This window comes from Heliangelus exortis, chromosome 1 (assembly GCF_036169615.1).
Source record: "Heliangelus exortis chromosome 1, bHelExo1.hap1, whole genome shotgun sequence".
In the NCBI taxonomy this organism is placed as follows: domain Eukaryota; kingdom Metazoa; phylum Chordata; class Aves; order Apodiformes; family Trochilidae; genus Heliangelus; species Heliangelus exortis.
Window position 1 is genome coordinate 135,410,451 of NC_092422.1, and position 20,716 is coordinate 135,431,166.

At 37.7% G+C, this 20,716-nt stretch overlaps 1 protein-coding gene across 23 annotated transcripts in view; it reads right to left on the reverse strand.

Moving 5' to 3' along the window:
* WNK1 (WNK lysine deficient protein kinase 1) overlaps positions 1-20,716 on the reverse strand; it is a 97,285-nt gene that overhangs the window by 59,320 nt on the left and 17,249 nt on the right. For 22 of the 23 annotated variants that reach the window (XM_071768377.1, XM_071768362.1, XM_071768369.1 and 19 more), the window contains exons 2-3: positions 6,263-6,435; positions 1,351-1,571 (exon numbers count right to left, since the gene is read on the reverse strand). In XM_071768377.1, coding sequence (XP_071624478.1) covers positions 1,351-1,571; positions 6,263-6,435 — 394 coding nt within the window. Of the gene's footprint in view, positions 1-1,350; positions 1,572-6,262; positions 6,436-20,716 lie in introns of those variants that run through there. The other variant, XM_071768329.1, reaches the window with a different exon arrangement.

A 20,716-nucleotide genomic window follows, 5' to 3' on the forward strand; every position in this document is an offset into this window, starting at 1 on the left:
GGCCTACTGCAGATACAGGCATTAGTGAGGGACATCCTACAGTCAAAAATACTCAGAAATACAGAGAGATTGAGTTACAGGCATAGAGCGTGAGATTCAACAAGTCCCATTTAAATCGTGTGCAGAAAATTATTGCCCAGTGAAGCATCACAGCGTCCCCTCCATAAGTACAGGGACAGCATCGTATGATCAGATTTACTTTAAGCCAGAGTTGCAAGTTTGCTTTTTGTAAATTTAAGCATAGAATTATTTCCTGCAGACACCAGATTCAACAGTTTACAGATAATTCTACAGCCACATTTCTCATTTTCACCACATGAAACAAAGAAAAAAGATAATGTTATTGCAGTCACTTATTCAAAAGCTAACCCTTAACAGATAGTTAGATAGGAAGCAGCAATTTTGCAGTGATAAATTTGAGGCTAAGATGGGCATGCTCAAGAAAAAGGTTTTTTTTGACACTATACTTTTCTTTACTATTAATACTTCGGCCTGGTTAAGCAGGAAATATTTCAGTGACAGCTTGCAGGACAATTTAGAAGTATACACCATTGATCCCATTTAGGAATCTAGTATAGGACTGTTGAGTGATACTGCATTTTAGCAAGCTCTAAATACCAAGAGCAAGAGCAACTTCATTCCCTGCAGTCTATTCACCCAACTATAAAAACAAAGCTGATAAAACCAATTCTTACAAATATTCACAAGAAAGACTACCATGTTTCATCAAACCAATTTCTGGAAAGGGTTATCAGTGGATACACAAGAACAGAGCCAGAATACATTAATACCTCCCCAATGTTTTCTCCTAACTTACATAAACCCACACTCTACAGATATCTTGAGTAAGACATTATACCACAGTCTGTGATATAATATTTAGACTTTCTTTGCTATACCTTAGTTTGTGTTTACTCATGCAGTATATAAGATTTAATATTAACCCATTGTGACAATAAAAAAAAATTGGCTGTATAAATTAATGCTACCCTAAGTATCAAAATGTTTTCCGGCCACCAAAATGCATTTGTACATTTCATGAAGAAGCATTATATTCAAACTGAGATTTATATATAGTCAAGAGTGGTTTTATCAACAATGTTGCTCTAAACTGTTGGTTGGGCAGGGCAATGAATCTGCAAAATACTTAATATTAATATACAAATAATAAAAGCACAATCAAAACATTAATATGTAATCTCATCAGGAACACAGAATGACCTCAAAAGCAAAGAAATAAAGCTTTGACTATGGACCTTCAAAAACATATTTTCAAGGAAAGCTCGTAACAGACTCAAGTTTCCAACTAGACAGACTGGCTCACCAGTCTCCAGAACAAGAGAGGCTTACCTATCACACTTTTGGCAAAAGAAGCTCGTTTCAGGGTTGCCAGACCAAGGTCTCCAATCTTGACTGATCCAGTGGGGCCAGTAATGAAGATGTTGTCACATTTTAAGTCTCTATGAATAATGGGAGGAGTGCGCGTGTGTAGGAATTGTAATCCTTTCAGTATCTGACGGCACCAGCTTCGTAATACTTTAATTTTCATCACTTTAAATCTTTTCAAATACCTAATGAAAAAAATGAGCAGTAGGTTAAACAGGTTCTGCTAATAAGTAGCAGATTATGCAATATCATTTGCTGTTCTGAAGTAAAACAACAGTAAAGAGATGCACAAATTTCAACTTCACCTTCTACTTTTAAAATCTACCTGGGCATTTCAAAACTTCAGGGGACCTAAAGATGATTCCTCCTGCTAAAACCTATACCCTTTTCTTCTAGCCAGGTGATTATAAAGCTGAAAGACACAAGTTAAGTACTTAATCTACAGTAATTACAGACCTAATAATTACAGTAACTAGGCAGTTGCCTTGCTAGATTTCAAGGCACTGCGCTCACCTGTCAAAAAGTTGTATGTTTATGCATTACAACAATTCTTCATCTATTAAGCGGGTTTTTTTTTTTCCTCCCTTCTCTCTTGAAGCTGCCTAAGTAGTTACAACCTTTTCCTTGATTAAATATAACAGGGCAGAAAGGTGGGTCACTAGAGCCAAAACACTAAGAACAACCAACTTTCTACAGAGTTGCTGCCAACTGTGAGAACTCCTAAATTGCTATACTGTAGTTATCAGAATCAGTCCAATCTCTCTGGTCAAATTTTCCAGGTTACACTTTAAACCTACTTCTGATTTGCTTGTTGAATTCAAGAAAATTAAAAATTCTTAGAGATTAATTCCCTGGTGCAGGACAAGGTTTAATCACATGGTACTACTCACTACTTCAAAACTATGGACAGACATGGATGCGGCAGGAAACCTTTAAAATGTCTCTGCCAAATAACTGACATGAAAGAGTTCATACATAAAGTTAGTATCCCTTTTCAGGCAGAATGTAACATAACTTTAAACATTCTAAAATTGTCAATTTTTAAAAACCTATGTCAAAAGAGTCATATTTCACACCAAAAATATTTTTCAGTGCTTGTAACCTAAGACTATGATCTTATTCTACTCCTTAATTTCAACAGATCAGAGATGCCATACGGTGAATAACCTAAGGCAGCATTCAAGTGATTTCTAGCAGTATATTTGCACACTCTTTGGGTAAAAGAATTTGAACCAAAGACTTTGTTTTCCTCCTATTGAAATAACATGTGCTGGCATACAGATAGAGAGAGGAACTGGCATGGTATGTAGAGTAAGGACTTAATTTTTATTCAGCCAGTGTTAATCAGTCTTAGTTAAAGACCACATTCATACTGCTGCAAGACTGGTAGTAAAGTCTGTGATTAGCATGGAGTCTACCAACTACAATCTTGAAACCAAGTTATGTTGAATTATTCTGTGGCAGTGTTCATCTCTTCTGCCTATCTCTTTAATTGGAGGGGAAAGTTTTGATGAAATCACTTGAAACAAGACCAACCTAAAAATGCAATGTATTAATCCCTTTTACTTTAATTTCTCCAGTTCAAAATATCAGGAAAATCAAACTGCTAGCAACAAACCTGCTGTGAAAACAGATTTCTAAAAGCAACTGGTACCCAGTTCCAGCAGGAAATCAAGTTTCAAAACAATGTAAAGACAGGCAGGGTAAAAACCAAGCCAAGGAAGGAAACAAACTGTAGGACGTTCTGGATCACATCAGCTACCACTTGAATTCTTGCTATGGACACAGTCCCCATTCATCTCTTGAGCCTGTTCCAAAGATCACATGGTAGGGGCACTTCAGTTCAGCATCTGGAATCCCTAATTACATTCTTGGTTTCAAATATGCTATTTACTGCCAGCTCCTCACTGTTAAAGGATCCAAATCCAGCCATCACCCAACATCCTGAAGTGTTGCTGTCATTTTTCCATAACACTGTCATGAACCAAGTCACATGTCAATTGAGGCAGAAACCATTTTTAAAACTGAAGCATATATAAATGCATAAAAATACAGACAACCCTACTAGTCAGCATGTTTTCAGTCTTCCTAATATCCTAGGACAACTCAGGCTTGAAGAGTCCTCAGGAGGTTTCTAGTCTAAGTCTCTGCCCAAGGCAGGGTCAGCCAGGAAATCAGACATGGTTCCCCTGACCTGTATCCAGTCAGGTTTCTATCTCAAAGGATGGAGCCTGCACAATGTTTTGGGACAACCTGTTTCCACTGCCTCACTACCACCACTGAAACAGCTTCTCCTTCTATCAGTCTGAACCTGTTTTGTTTCAATTAATGCCTGTTGTCTCCAATCCTCTCACCATGTAGCACTTTGCAAAGTCTGACTCCCTTATATGCCTTGAAAGACAGGTATTAGGTGTCCCCCAAAACATCACCTTCAGGATGACCAAAAGCTCAGTTCCCTGAGACACTCCTCATAAGCACAGGCACTCCAGCACCTGACCATCTTCATGCTTAATCAATGTTGTTCTTGTCTATTTTACAGGGTAGCAGCCAGTTTTAGAAAAAGATGGCTATTTGACCTTTGCCCAGCATACAAGCAAAGATGAGAACATGAAGCTTTTTTAGTAGTTGGAATCAATTAGAGAGAAACAGCAACTAGAGTTTGGCTGACTCAAGGTTAGTGCTTTTTTCAAGCAGGAAAGCTGTTGGTCTACAGCATCTCAGCTCAAAGAGCTACAGGAAACCCTAATAAGTTAGCAGAGGTCATTAGTTATGCATTTATGTGCCCATTCGTATAGTTGACACAAATTTAAATCTGATCAGGAACACACACTACAACAGCCTCAGACAAAACCAGTGGCTGTGACCTAGGTCAGACAAAGTCTTAACTTATTAATGAAGACAGAAGTTTTTAAAATAGAAAACTCCATCTTTACCCTCAATATTTTAATTCCATGATAATATACAATGTCAGAAAGCACTTTAACTCTCTACAACAACTGAGCTATGAAAGTTTTCCATGGATATGCAGAAGTTCAAGGATTCTTCTTCATACAGAGGTCTTGCCAGACAGCATTTGAAAAGAATGAGTCCATAATGTTTTACAATACTTACGTGTGTGTGTGTGTGTGTGTGTGTGTGTGTGTGTAAATGTGAAAAAAGAGGAAAATTTACTTAATTATCACAGTACTTCTGTTCTAAGTTTTTTACATCAAGTGACAATGTCTACATCCCAAGTCTCAAAATGAGGAATGCATCTCTTTTATTAAATGCCAGTAATGTAAACATACTGAAAAAAAAGATAAGTAACACTGTCAGCCAAATATCATAAGCAAACACAAATGTACAGTGTAAGTCTAGGAACATGACACAGGTACATTCAATAATTATATTAAATTTGGCACATTTGAAAGTTCCCATATAGTTTACCTGTCAAGTTTACCTTGAGTGAACAAGAAGAAACCAAATCAAAATTATAGTACAAATGACAGTTTAAAAGATATTCAATTTATGAGCCTATTAGTTCTGGATAAAAGAAAAAGACCCTCATATTCAGAGTGCAAAACAATCCTACAGTCAGCAAATCTGAGGTATTTCTTCCTATCAACATCCTACTTGATAAATTATCACCTTTATCAATTTGCTTATGCCACCATATAAGATACTCCAAGTATTAGTATCATAGAACCTGTGAGGAAGAGAAAAAAGTTAAATCCAATACTACATATTCTAGCATAAAACTGGGTAACTTTAAAGGAGTCCATACAGGGCTGTAAAACCTTTATTTTATTACTGCTCTGAAAAGAGCACATGAAGCAACAGATCTGTTCTTTTATTTGAAATACTAAACAACCTCAGAAAAGTCTTGCCTGAACATATTGCGGTATCTGTAGCCCTCCAGTACTATTTCAAGAAACAAATACTTCCTTTAATTGCAGTCCAAACTCCCAAAGAGCCATTTTTTTTCCTTCTTTAAATATGTCTGTTTGTGGCTATCAATACGCATTATAAAAATACAAGACATTCACAGGCTATTTCAATCAAATACATTGCAAATTGTTTCCAGCTCCTACAGCCTGCTTCCACAATTAAGATTAGAATGCCTCTCCAAGACTTACAAGGGAACCGAATTAAGACAACAACCCAAAATGCCTGAATTTCCAATGCTGGCAGTTTTATTTCCAATAGATTAATGGTGACTGGATGGTAGTAAACAAATCTCACAGCTCTGCAAGTGTCTGCAGTGCAAGGTAAAGGCGTGACTGAAGTCTAAGTCCTTGTGGGCTCTATGTACCACAAGAGGGCCCTCGCAGAAGCTTAATTTACTGGTGTCTACTTTTAACTCTGGCTTAAAAATAGACCTCATTTCACAAGACTACCTCACAGGTGTCAATTGAGTATTTTCAGATGTTTTTTTAAAATACAACTTCATGAAATTTCAGGTAAACAAACAGTAGGGTTTTTTTCTTTTTATGTATTCTTTGTACATAAGTAAGATCCAAAACTTCCCAAAAGACGTAAATTAATTGATGCTTGGAATTTTACAAACTCTTATCATGCTACTTGGAAGGCAGCTCGAGAGGAAAACAAATTTTGACAAGAGAAAATAGAGCACTGCCTTCCAAGCTCTTAAAATATGAAGTTTCCTGCATATGCTTACTAGGACGTCACAAGAAAAAATATGACAAGCGTGTTAAAGAATATTTTACTGTACCCTACAGTACTAGTAAGACTCCCCTTAAAAAAGAATTTCCCCACAGAAGTTTAGCCCTCAGCAAAAGGGCTCTGTTCTCATCTGTTCTAAAATACAATCCATTTCTAGTGCTCTGATTTTATGCTAATGATTCTTATGTGTTTTGACATGCCTTATTTTACTTACGTTTTCAATGTTCCAGATGTCATGAGTTCCGTCACAAGAACAATACACTTTTTTCCTTTGACTGTAGACTCCCAGGAATCATAGAACCTGACAATATTGGGATGCTGAAGCCCTTTCAGCATCCCAGCTTCCTCTTTAAATCTTTGTCGCTCTGACTTGGACAGCTTTCGATCCTAATGAAAAAGAGAAGGTAGTAAGAAAGCTTTGCTTTATTTCTCATTCAGAGAAACAACAACTTGAAGAACAGTTGGGTACAATCAATGAAAAAAGAACCAGCAGTCTAAAATGCCATTTTGTTTGCAATTACCCTTAAATACTCCATTTAGAAGGCATTCTATTACAACCTTTTTTACCATCTATTTTTCCTTACAATCCAATTGCTCTCAGAGGCAACAACTGAGTCTGTAGATTATGTCCTCTTCCTATTTCCTCCTCTCATACATACTTCAGTAAGTTTAAGTCATTGCTTGATTTGAAGTGAAAAGGGGACACAATATCCTCAAATATTCAAGTGCTCTAGAGTACACAAAACAGCATCTTTTCAAGCACCTCAGGTTGTACATAATGATCTTCAATATTCCTATGTGTACAACATCGAGGCCATTGGTAACAGATTGAAATAACACTCCATACAGAGGGATAGAGCATCAAACCCCTCAAATTCTGTAAGTACATATTATATGTACGTGTAACTGTAGAAGAACATGAAAATGAGTTGCACTTTCTTTGATTACAAGCATCTCATGTTTAAGCAAGCTTCCTATGATCTAGCATCAAGTAAAAAAAAAAGACATAACTAACATTAGAAACAGAGATCTTTTGGCCAGAGACAGATCATAAAAAGCATTCCTGGACAATACTGTTGTAGTATCTACAAACAATTGACTATGAGATATCATCAAAACTCTCAGGAGATATTACCAGGATAAGCTGCACATCTCAAGAGAAAACAGTCTCCTTGTGTCATTAAGTATTGTCAGCTCACCAATGCACTGGTTGACCCATATGCAGTTTATATTTTTTAAAAAAATATTTCAGGATATATTTGAAGACCAGAATTTTAGAAAAAAAATTCTATCAATTATTTATAGGAATAATCACTGAACCTCTTTGTCACATCTTGAGTAATTTTCAAGTCACATGATAATATATTTCCTTCACTAAAAGAAGACAGTAAAACCATGCTGGCTTTACTTATAACTGCTCACAACTTCCTGTCATCCTCCAGACAGAATCATTTACAGGTAATGTGTTCTCCCAATACCATTCAGCTATACTAATATCTAAACCATCCTACCTTCACTTAGATCATTAAATATTTCTTAAAAGTTCACAGAATATCTTTGGGTATGGATAAATTTCACTTTCAGATACAGCTCCTATTTTCAGAAGTGTAAAAGCCCTCCAGGTGAAAGCTTGAGAAAAAGTTCGAAATTACCTCAGGGATCAGTATCTTATCAGTGCCTATGAACGTCAGTAACACTCATACCAACAGCACTGATAGTAACACTACCAACAGCAGTGATACAGAAAAGCAGTGAGCTGCAATAGGTACAGTCAACAGACCATACCCACATGCTTCTGAAGCATTCAATGCTTCAAGCAATATAATAATTCTTACAGTAAAATAAAACTGCCTTTTCAGCCCCTGCATTTGATCCTTATAATCCACATTTTAAAACTAGCTGTAAATCCTGTTACTGTATATGGTAATTATAAAAACAAGGATACAACAATTACTTCTATGTCACTTCTAAATTTAGCTATGTAATATGAATACCTAGGGTTTTGACCAAAACCTAGATTTTAGATATGCATTTGGAGTAAAATTCCTTTATTTTGTTCATTATAACAAGTTATCTTCCACAGACACTAATAACCAGTTTTAGACAACACTTGACATTAAATTGTCATCTTAATCTAGGTAAACCTGATCTCCCTGAAGTGTCTTATTCAGCTTTCCTTACCACTGTACTACTAGCCTCAAATAGAAACTAACAAGTGTTAATCACTCTTATCAATGAACAGACTTTTCATAGGCATGCATATTGTGACTCATTTCTCTTTCTGGTCACATCAATGGTAGCATTGTGTTCCTGCAAACATATCTGTGGCGTTTAAAACAGACACTCAACACCTCAGTGCTTGCACTATTAAAAAAAAAAAAAAAAAAAAAAAAAAAAAAAAAAAAAAAAAAAAAAAAGGCAACCCACCAAGACAGTGACAATATACTAAGTAATTCAACACTTCTTTGAAAGTCACAGTGCCCTAGTGATCTGGAACAAGTTTGGACACAAATACAGGCCAACAGATTTCACCAAGGGAAGACAGTTCTGTTTTTGCAACCAAGGAAACATCACACCCTTCGGTACCATACTGCAGCAGCAACAGAAAACATTAAACAGAGCTGTAACTAAAAGACAAGAGGCCACTTGTTTCATAATACTAGTGATGCATCCTGCATTTAACTACCCTCATTTCCTTGGATACACAAACCACATGCTCATCCATAACAGTTATTTATATTCTTTCCCTAAAGGAACGTTAACGTTAGGTAACAGAAAAGGGGATTATACTCAAAAGACAAAAAAAATTACTCAGCTCTAGCATTCAGGAAAATATTGGTTCTCAAGTACAACTACAATAAAATTAATCTGTACTGACAATGACTAGTTAACCTGGTACAAACCACATTCTAATGCAGCCTGCAAACAGCTGGCCTACAAGCTAACGTGCAATTTAAAAATGAAAGTACACTTTCAAAACTTGAGTATTCCATACATCAGAACCTTAAGACATAGACAGTAAGATCTCTCAGACTGCACTGAAATGGACTAGAACACAGCTCATCCCAAACACTAAATTTTGGTATCTTTTGAGCTGTTAGTGTGGGCTATTGTGACTTTATGCTTTTCCTTGTACAAAAATGCAGTTTAAGCAGCTGCAGCTAACAAAATATGAGAAGCAAGAAAATAGAGCACTATATGTAATTTGTGAGACTGAGAATGGTGCTAGCAGCAAAGTTATATATGATATTTGGGGAAAGGTGGGAGAATCAGAACATCTTGGTAGATGACACGAAATCCACATACGATGTCATTGTACAGCAGAGCTGTAGCAGAAAGAAGCCATCATCACTTGAGAATTCTAGAAAGCATTTTTCAAGAATGTGGCAAGGGGACAGTTTAACAATTCCCAGTTATAAGTGTATGCTCCAAGGAACTCAAAAGCCCAGATGTCTCTGTTCAACAGGGCAACTACTTGAGGCAACACTGGTACTCCTCTGGGGCCTTTGAGCTGGAGTCTGTAGGAATGCAAGACCCTCAACTCTATCACCACCTCTAAAGAGGCAGCAAAAAGTTTGTTACCTATCATTCAAAATAAGCACTTTGATTAAAATATCCCAAAGGTGAATCAAAAAAGATCTATCCCCTGCAGCCTCTTTCCTGTAAGCCACCATCTGAACAGGTATGCAGATGGATCATTTCCACATGTATTTACTGTTTTCATCTGGAAGCACAAAAATATAGGTTTTTGTAACTTAACAATGCAGTGTGACAAAGTATAAGATTGGTTAAACCAATGCAGTGTTTTCTTTTATTTCCCTTTTATTTTAAAATCAAACAGTCAGACACTAAAAAAAACAGAAAAGCACATCAGATGTTTTCCATAAGCCTGGAAAGCATCAATTTTATAAAGAAACCACCACTTTAAGAGCAGTTAACAACACACACCTTGCTATCCTATCCTTTAAAGACCAATTTGTTTTGGAATTCCTATTAATAAAATTTTATATGGACACACGGTCTCCTTCCTCAGCCCTTTGGGGTTTTTTTACTGCAATGAAGCAACCCTAGGCCAATAAGACAAAGTCCTAAGCCTTCAAGCTAGCAAATTCCATTACTGCATCTCGGTATATGCTGAGTAGATACAGCCCAAACACTTAAAAATATACAAAGCTGTCAAACTATAGGAGAGCTTGTGTCTTAAAATTGATTTAACTATGCTATAGAACAGCCAGCATTGTTCTTCCTGAACCTGATAGCTTCCCAGAGGACTTATGTGTCACATCCCAATCACTGGGCTGCCCTTCGAACAAATTGAAACAGACGAATCAAGCCCACTCCACTCATTTCATTCATGCCTTTCCACCTACATTAACTTGTTTTGACAAGCCAGGACAAATAGCAAGGCTTTCCAGCTCGTGACCCACAGTTTGGCAGTGCCAGAGGCCTGAACGGAGACAGGCAGCAAGTGAAACAATTGTTCAGCTCAGAACTATTCAATAAGCTTTTTCTTGGCTGTTTCTATTTATCCATGTACTCAATCTGATTTCTTTTTGTTGGAAAAGAGCTATCATAGGTGTTTAGTTTATTTCATGTAACACAGGGATCGTGGTCATTCATAGTAAACCAGGTATAGGCTTACTCTTTCACCCCAAGATTAGCTACTGTACCAAACTACAAAAACAAAGCTTATCAGCAAAAATGGCCTATATTCCTTCAGTAAATTCTTTCAGCCAAGGCTTAGTATCTATTCAGTACCTTTAATGAGGAAAGAAAACACTGTTTTGGCACATAAATTAAGTTTCAACTGGGTTGTTCACCTAGCCCTTGAGTCTATTGAGTAAATTCTCATACAATTTCTTAACTTTCTACAGTCTTTCTAGATTTGTCCTATTAGCATCATGACAAGAAATCACTCATCTGCAAAGCACATCACACTACCACAAGTGGTTAGTGGGGCTTGGCACAGACACCTTAGCAAAGCATCATGTTCTGTTCAGGTTGAGTTTGCTTTTCATTCAGAATGAGATCAATGAAGGGTCTTGCCTCTGCTGTCCATATTTACTGACATCAAATGTTCTGAGCTAAATTCTAGGACAATTCAGCTGGCATTAAATATACACAGTTATGCAGGAGAGACACACTGCACTTCACTCTCAAACACATGGTACAGGAAGTACCCTGTGGATAACAAGAGAAGTACCCTACTTCGAAGTAACTATGGCTGCTAACTCATGCCATACATTCTCAAAGGTGATTTTATTTTTCTTAATATCAAATACAATTAACAAAGCCAAAGTGCCAGGGAACCCTTATGCATAACAGAAAAAACCTGACCCAGAAGTCTTGACATGATCATCTTCCACACATAAGTAGAATCAAGGGCGATAGAGGTCAACTTTAAACTGGATTTAAAGAAAAGAGAAAAAAAAAAAAAAAAAAGATGGTTTTGCGAGCTGCTACACAACTTGAGAGTTGTTCCCTCTTCCACAATATTAGGAAAAGAATAAAGAGGAAACAGAGAAAGACTGGACACTTTGTATACTACAGACAGTTTTTACTATCTTTCTGCATATCCTACTGCTAGATCCAGAAAATCTATGCAGTTATACTGCAGAGACAGTCAGTGGGAGGGTGGCTGTTCTCATTTTTTGAAACCACACTAGAGCAACACTGTGTAGCTTTAATTCAAAGAGATGCACTAGAAACCACACCAGAAAAATTAGGAGCAGTGAACTCCCTTCAAGTGGTGTGATCTGAAAATGCACAGCCATGACAGACTTCAAAGTGCTGTTGAATTATAGATAAGTCTGAATCACAACCAAGGTAAATTATCTATCTGTACTGAGATTACACCAAGCAGCATTTTATGAAGCTTTCCAAATGTCTGAAAAATTGAGGGAAGACACTGCTGCTCCCAGCCTATTATTCAAAGGAAAAAGTACTACACAGAAGGACAAATATTCTTCTGTGTGCATATGAGAAAGGCTTTGCAAGCCTTTGCAAGGTTAATGAGGGGTCATCAGAGGAGAAGCTAGCAAGACTGCACTCTGATATTCAGCACTGTTAATGGAACTCAGGCTTTGTGGGTTGCAGTGTTCTCATCCTGAAAAAATCTAGCAGTTAAGAGGAAAAATGAGCACAACGACCACTGAGCTAGATTAAGAAAATATCCACAAAGAATCCACTGATCTTAAAAATCATCCAGTATTACACAGTTGGTACTTAGAAATGTAAGTCTCAGTGCCTAAGAACTGCATCTACTTTTCTCTGTCAAACATGAACCACTCAGGCTTTCCAGTGTTAGCAAATAAGTTGAGAGGAAAAAAGAAAGGGAGGGGGACAAGACTGTTCAAAATGCATTCCTGCACAGCAACCAACATGAAAATTGATCCAGGATCTGCACAGATCCTCCCACCAGTATACCTTTCTAAAAACCACTGAACATGAAAAAGTGCTTAAATGGAGCTGAATAGCTGCTGTTCCAAAAGCATGCATCCAATGGTTTTTTCATATGACAGCAGCGTTTCTAAAAAGCTCAGAGCACTCAAGTGCTCTGCCTGAGAGCTAAATTGTATAATGCAGTGTTTCTAGAGTTACATAAACCTTTAGCTAACCAGAGTTAGGAATCCAATCTGCACACCTAATGGAAGACATTTGGTCTTCAGACAGCTCCCTAGTTCATGCATGCTTCTTGCTACAGCTCTCCTACCTTCCCATTGTCCAACCTTTCAGTCAAGTCTGTTCTGACTCTACACAAGATGGAAGGGTCTGATTCCAAAATTTGCCCTTGATAATTTGCTGGTGCTCAGCACACTGGGGAAAGCCAGCAACAATCAAAACTGCCAACTGCTCAGTAAAGAGGTTAGAAAAAGCAATACTTTAAAACCGCAGCTACTGAGTACAGAGTGCCAGATTAGGATACACCAAAGCAGTACATGAGAAGTCACTAGATCAAGAGCTGCCAGAACATAGTTGTCAATGCTCTCAGGCTGCACTTGACACACATATAGATTAATCTATTAAACAGATTATTTTACTATGCACTATTTGTTCCTGAAATAAATTAGGTAGGATTTCTACCCAAAACACAATAATTAGTGACACTAATTAGTCAAAAGATAAGCTTAAAAATACATCAAAAAAAAGAGAGACCAAGCCAAAAAGTTACTCTGCAAAGGCAGAAACAAAGAGAGTCAGGTTTCCTTGCCAGGAAGCTGCAACGACCAAAATCCTCTCTAAGCTTCCCAGAGGCTACGTATCTTCCATTCTTGAAACTCCTTAGGTATCCTTCCCTGTTCACATATCCCCAGAAACAGCTCTGCAAAGACTTCCAGAAAGCGTTCCAGAATAAAGGATTTGCTTGCTTACTACTTCAGTGTACTTCACATGGGTCAGGAGAATGGAAGAGTAGAACACATACTCTCCTCACCACATCAGGCTGCAAAGTACCAAAGCAATGCAGATTAAATAGTAACTGAACCAGAAAATTTCAATATTCCTGCACTTCAAATACTGGTAAGTGGTACTCAGAATCATAAAGTCACTTTGTTTGGAAAAGACCATCAAGATCATCAAGCCCAATCCTTAATCCAGCACTGCCAAATCCACCACTAAAATATGTCCCTGAGCACCACATCTATACAGCTCCAGGGATGGCAATTCAAAAGCTTCCCTGGGCAGCCTGTTCCAAGGTTTGACTACCCTTTCAGTGAAAATTTTTTTCCTAATATTCAATCTAAACTTTCCCTGGCACATTTTGAGGCTGTTTCTTCTTGTTCTATTGTTTGGTACTTAAGAAGAGAGACCAACACCCCCTTGCTACAGCCTCCTTTCAGGTAGTAGTAATGAGTAATAAGGTCTCCCCTCAGCCTCCTTTTCTTCAGACTGAACAACCTCAGTGTCATCCACTGCTGCTCATAGGACGGGTGCTCCGGGCCCTTTACCAGCTTCATTGCTCTTCTGTGGACACACTCCAGCACCTCAACCTCTGTCTTGTAGTGAGGGGCCCTAAAATTTTCAGTCACTTTCTTCCTCATCTTAGTTTGAAGATGGAAGACAAAGCTCCTGAGGGTGCATAGCAGAATGAAACACAATGAAACACTTACTGAAAGTAAAACACACATTGCTGACAAGTCTCCACAAGAATCAATTTTATATAAGCTACAGTCTGGGGACTATGCAAATAACCTTAAGATAATGCTAAAACACAATATACATATTTAACACAACAGAAAAGAGTAGGCTTAAAACAGTCATCTATTACACCCTTTAAAGTTCCTGATTAAGGGTAAATTTTTTCTGTAGGCTTCAACCTACACAAGACACTCAAAATGCTTTAAGTTTCAGGAAAGAACAGTCAACCTAAGTGAAAGGCTGGGAGATTATTCATATGAGTTGTAGTTTCCAGGTGAAGAGCATCTACATCTACATTCTCTTCTGTATTTTAATTTCTGCTATTCCAATGCACAATAGTAGGACAGCACAAAACTTGTAAGATGCAGTCATTTTGTTAAAAAGCACACCAAAAAATAAAATTGCTTCTTGTCCTACTTTTTACAAGCGATACAAAAAATGTATGCAATTTTATTGCTTATGCTCAAAGGTTAGAATTATAGGAACAAAATTCCACATAACTTCACAGAGATGATACATGAATAAACTGATGGCAGGAGGAAGAAAAGGAAGGAAATGAAGCTCAGTGCTCAGACAGAAGAACAGACAGAAGCCTTCGTCAGTCAGGATTACTCTGAAGTAGTCAATTATATATATTCTGAAAGAATAGATACTTGAGTAAGCTTTAAAAAATAAGAAATGTGACTGTCTTAACACTGAGGGGAGACTATCTGCAACTAAAGCCTAGGTACGTGACTGAAAGATACCTGCACTGCTCCCCTTTTTATCCTGTGATTGTTTCTCAGTTTTGATGAAGCTATAATTCATCACCATAGGGGAGGGGGTGAGAACACCACCACCAATGATACTCCTTTTAGGTGGTCACTTCCCACTTTTACATGTGCAGTAGCACCTACAGCAGCAGTATGGTAACAGCATCTAAGACACCTGGTGGCAGCAATGCCACAGGCTTTACCTATGCTTGAAGAGACATTCTCGGAGGCAGTCTGCTGATAACAGAAAAGACATGAGAACTGAAGCTAATGCTTTCAAGCACCAAGTTCTAGCATCATTAAACACAACTGACTTGCAACTAATCACAATGACAGTCCTTCCAGCTCTTCAGCTAGAAAAAAAAATCCTCAGGCTGGCTAAATCCTCAGGTTTCAGGGACCCCGTAACTCTTGAAAAAAATACAAGAATAAGTCAATTGCCAATACCAGGATTGCTGTAGAGCAAGCAGGCCCTATGGAATAAACTGGAAGACACAAAGACACTTATAAAGGAACTTGGGAACACTGCAGCAATAATGGGCTTACTAACTTGGTTAAACACAGAGCCATTTTGCCAAGCTCCCTCACATTGAAGAAACAGCAAAAGTAGAATTGTAAGCGTAAACACGCAACCATGACTCAAATAACAAAGTTTACAGTTTTTCACCGTGGCACTGTGGGAGTTTTCAGCAATGCCAAAGATGACTAAACTGCTACACTACCGCACCTCAATACCATGTGCAATACTAGAGGAAACGCTCACCAGAGACAGATGCAAGCATGCTGCTTAGAGACTGGGGCAGCCAACTACACCCCCAAATCCCTCTTGAAAAGTTAAACAACAGAAGACAATCTGTACAACTCAAGAAGGGCTAGAATAGTCTGTCTGGTTGACAGGCTTCTAAAGAATTCAGCCAGCATTCACTTTTCGATTTCCACTTAAAATTTCAGCAGCATGATTATGACACATCTGGCCATAACACACCTCACTTTTCCCAGGAAAATCAAACAGCAGCAAGATTGCACCACTTGTGAATCTCTGTTGGATTACTGGCTTGTTTTTCAAAGCTGTATTGTGTGGGAATATACACATTAATACAAGTATTACTACTCCTCTCCCACTCACATCAGCAAAAACAAGAAGGCAAAAATGAAGAACTGAACCAGATTCCACTTCTGCGGAAAACAATGACTACAACTAATCAGTACATTGCCTAATCCCACAATTTCCTTTGCCAAACCCACACTCTTCAGAATACAGCCATGAAAACTACAGAGCAGCTTCAAAGTAAATTAGGAGCTACAGTGATACTTTATCAAATCAATTCTTTATTCTTCTTTGCTTTCCATACAACCAGTAAGAGAAAAATTTTAAATGCTTGATATGAAACCTACAGCTTAGGCATGGCCTCCTCTGGAATCTCTCAGGTCCTCAGGAATCTGCTCTAAGAATGGCAAGCAACTGTTTAGGCTTCTATTTCTATTCTAAGGTTGCTCTAGGCAGTATTTGTTTCCTTGCACAGAAGCCTGGAAAAAAGATGGCTAAAAGATTTATTCAGCTTATTCATCCCAAGAGACTAAACATAAGGCACTGTAATCAAAATGCTGGGCTTGTCTATTTTCACTTCAAAATTGCTATTTGATCCATGAAAGATAAGGGGACAAGTTTGCTATCTGATACCACTTCACAATAAGGCTTATGCTTATTACATACAGCTTATTACAGACTTGAAGTGTTAGCTGAACTGAATTTTTGATGAGCTATTAACCAGCTGGACCATCTTGACACTTGGCTCAGATACCTCATTAAAACTTTTGATGCTCATGTCACTTCTCATTTTGCAATTAATTGATTGCTTTGTCAGTAAGAGGGAAGGTGCATACAGTCATCTGTTTAATTTTACTATGAAAATTCAGTTCTCCATTCAGGGGTTGACAATGCTGCAGGAAAAAAGCCTCCTCCACAATCCATTTGGGCTGCCTTACAGACTGTTTCATGCATTTCTACGTGACTGTTAAGAGTCCTTCTATGAGTACATACATGCCTAGAACATTAAGGTGAGCCCTTAAGTGATTTTGATAAAGCCAAATCAATTTAGAGAATCAAAACCACACTACAATTCTTTATCTTACATGCTTCACAAAGCTATTTGAGAAGGGAAAGAGTTAGCTGCATCTACTTCTCAGTATGCTGAAAAGTTGCATCTATATGCTGGTTAGAAATCCTGCAGAAGTGTCAAGACAATTCCAAAGACTTATTAAAAAATGATCAAAGTAGGATGTACACAAGAATCTGTACCTCTGACTAGCAAAAATCCCAGCATAAAGCCTGGAGGCAATAAATTTCAACTGTCTACACAAGTGTTTAGGCAGCTGTAAAATGAACTCCCATCAGCCTGCAGTACACACTATCTTCATTCAACTTTACATAAAACTCGGATACATTTATCACATATGCAGCCTGATTACACTAGAGGAGTTACTCTTCCCAGTTTTGCTCCTTCTGCAAACACATCCAAAAAAGCATTTCATTTACAAAATCGTGGATTACTATCAGTTTTGACAGGACGACATACGAAGTCTAGGACAAGTACTGGCAACCAACAGAAAATCCATACAATAATCACTAAACAATTTCTTGCCAGGCATTTCTTGTTCATAGATAGATCTCTTCCAGTGATCCCTCAGGGATTCATTGTAAGTCTCCCAAATAATTGCCAGGTGCTCTTCAAGTTCTTGCAAGACAGAAAAAATCAAAGAGTTCTTGTGTAGGAAAGGACCAAAAAGTTCCAAAACCAGCAAGTTTTACAGGGTGACAAAAATATGCACTCTAGATGAGGTCTCAGGAATCCCCTGCATAAATACCAGTATTAGTACAAGCATTTCACAAGCATAGAAGTTCTGCAACATGTTCAATGAGCAGTTTCAATTTTTTTTTTTTTAACCTCACTGCAATGATGTAGTCTTCCTGTGATCTACCAGAACGCCTGTCTTCATTTCAGGTTTCTCATAAAGGCAAGGAATAAAACATTTTCCATGCTTACCTGTCAGGTTCAGAAAGTAGGTTCTTGCACCACTTGCATGTTTTTCACAATGATGCCATATGCATTAGGGATACGTATGATTTACAACACACCATGTACCTCTTCCTTGTCAAACACCATACAAAATGTAGATCAAAGAAGCCACTCACAAAGTCAGAAATATTTCCGACAATATCAAATGTTCCACTAAAATTTTAAAAATATGTACATCAGTTTTCATAGAGCAAGGAATTTGAGAGTAGTTGGGTCAGGAGAAAGTAAACATCCAAATACTTTACAGTAGACAAGTGGTAGGATGAACAGCAAAGAATACTGGCATGATTATGTGCACTTGGCATTCAGAAACATAATTGGTCTTAAAGTTCAACTCTGAACAATTTTTAAATGAGTTAAAATATAAGAGAAAACAGTGTAATTGAAATGCAGATGAAGAAACAAGTCAGTTCCCATCATCTAAAACAACACAGGATACAATTCATAAAACACCAAGTGTTTTGTGCTGAGGCAAATCACGGTAATAATATCTGCACACCTTGGACATAAAAGGATACGTGCTGGATCAACCCACAAGACACTCTGACAACCAAAATTTAGTGTTCTAAAACAGAGGAGATCAAAGATTATTAACAGAATGATCTCCAGCATGATTCAAAGTACACAGCTAGGGAAAGGTGCTAGAGGAAGATGAATATTCAGGACTTCTTCCTTGGAATTTGGGGACTATATAGGGTAGTATCATCACTGGCAAGGCTATTCTGCATTAATCACCACAAATCATCATTTTCTGATGATTACAAATGGAAATATCCTGCAGTGCCAGAAGACCAACCACAACCTAGAACACCACAGATACTCACCACAACCTATCTATGAATCAGCTATTCAGACTGCTCTATCTTATTCAAAAAGTCTGTTTCTTATTACTTTGTGCCTTAGTCACACACTGTCTGTTCTTGGTCTGGTGCCACTTTATTTCAATTGTTTGAATAGGAACACTGAAGGAATTTCTTAAAAGACAAACTAATGCCTGAGGATGTCATGTTCCAAAGGGCCTATATTAAATGGGTCATCACAACCTGTAAACAGACTTCCCTGTTTTCAATTCGTCTCCAACTTCGTCACACTGAAAGTCTACCTGCAGTTCAAAATTAATTTTACTTGTGAACTAAGGAGCATTATCCAAAAAAAGAAGTTAAAAATATTCAAATACTCTTTCTATAGAGTGAAATATCTGATTCTGTTTCTGTTCTCATCTGCTCTTCCTATACTAAAACTATTAATAATTAACCACATTTAATATTGGAAAAAGTTTCCTTAGCCAAAATGTTATCTGAGAACATTTTTAGCACCACAGCTCCATTTGAAACACACTTATCCGTTCAGCAAGCCTGCACACACAATAAGCCATAGAAGCTGGAATTAATATAAAAGTTGTCAGAAAAGCTACAAAATTGTTCTGGTACCTTGCTTTAGTGGCAAAACCTACATTTCTGCAGGGATAGGAGTAGGTAAGTAGACTTCAGACATTCCGTATTACTGTTTAGATTCCTTGCCCTACCACGCTACTTGAAACTACATCCTAGTAAAACAATTTTAATTAAGCTAAAGACAGTATCATAAAGATAATAAATATTCAGAGCTGGTTTTAGTCTCAGCTCTACTAGAGTAATTACTGAAACAAGTACACAGGCTTACTCTTGTTGGAAAGGTCAGTTGAGAACCACCTTTCCCCACTCCAGAGACCAAGGCTACACAAAAGCCCTTTTTTACAGGCAGAGGCAGGACTCAGATCTCTTGACAGGTATCTAATATTCATCTTCAGATTAAGAGCTTTCTGTCCAGCTACCAGGCAACAGGATGTGAGAAGAAGCAGGATGAAGTCCATACAAGCAGTAGTGTGGAAGCACCTAAGAACCAGTTCTTCAGCCATCCTCCACTGCCACTCCCATATTTTCTTCAGTTACCTCAGAAACTATCCAAGTGCCAAGATAAGTTCTCCAGTCAAAATTCTAATATTTGAGTGTTTGGTATCTAGAGATATTTATGAGAACATCATTAATTCCTTCTAGAGTTTCAGAAAGCATTGTAATTTTTTCTCTTTAAGACCCTACCTCTACAATATAAATTCATTTTTCCATAGGATGGCTATGATCCAAATAGAGATGTACTTTCAATGGGCAGCTGTATGACATAGTCTCTTGGGAGCCCAATCCTAAGGCTTCTTTTGCTAGGGGATCAAAAGGTGGAAGTGTCATTAGATCATTTTAAATCCTCTGAACACAAGAAAATCCTTAAGACAGTTTTCTTGTCAACCACCATGAGGTTTTGGGCTTAGAACTTCCACTTCCTTACTTTGGGCCAAAGAGGCAGGGAGGGAAGATAAGTACTTTATTTACTCTCTGTCTTCTAATTTCTTTACCAAAACTAAGGGCCGAGCATAAGCATCTGCTGCTACAGTCTCAGAAATACTGGCTTCAGTAGCCAACAATTAATGCTGGAACAGAGTGCTAAGTTTTAAAACTCAAAAGTTATTATTAACTTCAACAGCACTGATATTAAACAGCCTTCAACTGTCAAAGAGGGACTAGAGACCAACAGGTTGTCTTAAAAGCAAGCACTGGACAGAAGAATCAGTCTCTAAGAGTTACAGTCCTATTGAAATCCTCTTCAAAGCTGTTAGCAAGCTGAAAAACTTAGGAACAAGCTTCTTTAGAATAAGCCATGCCATATCTGTCC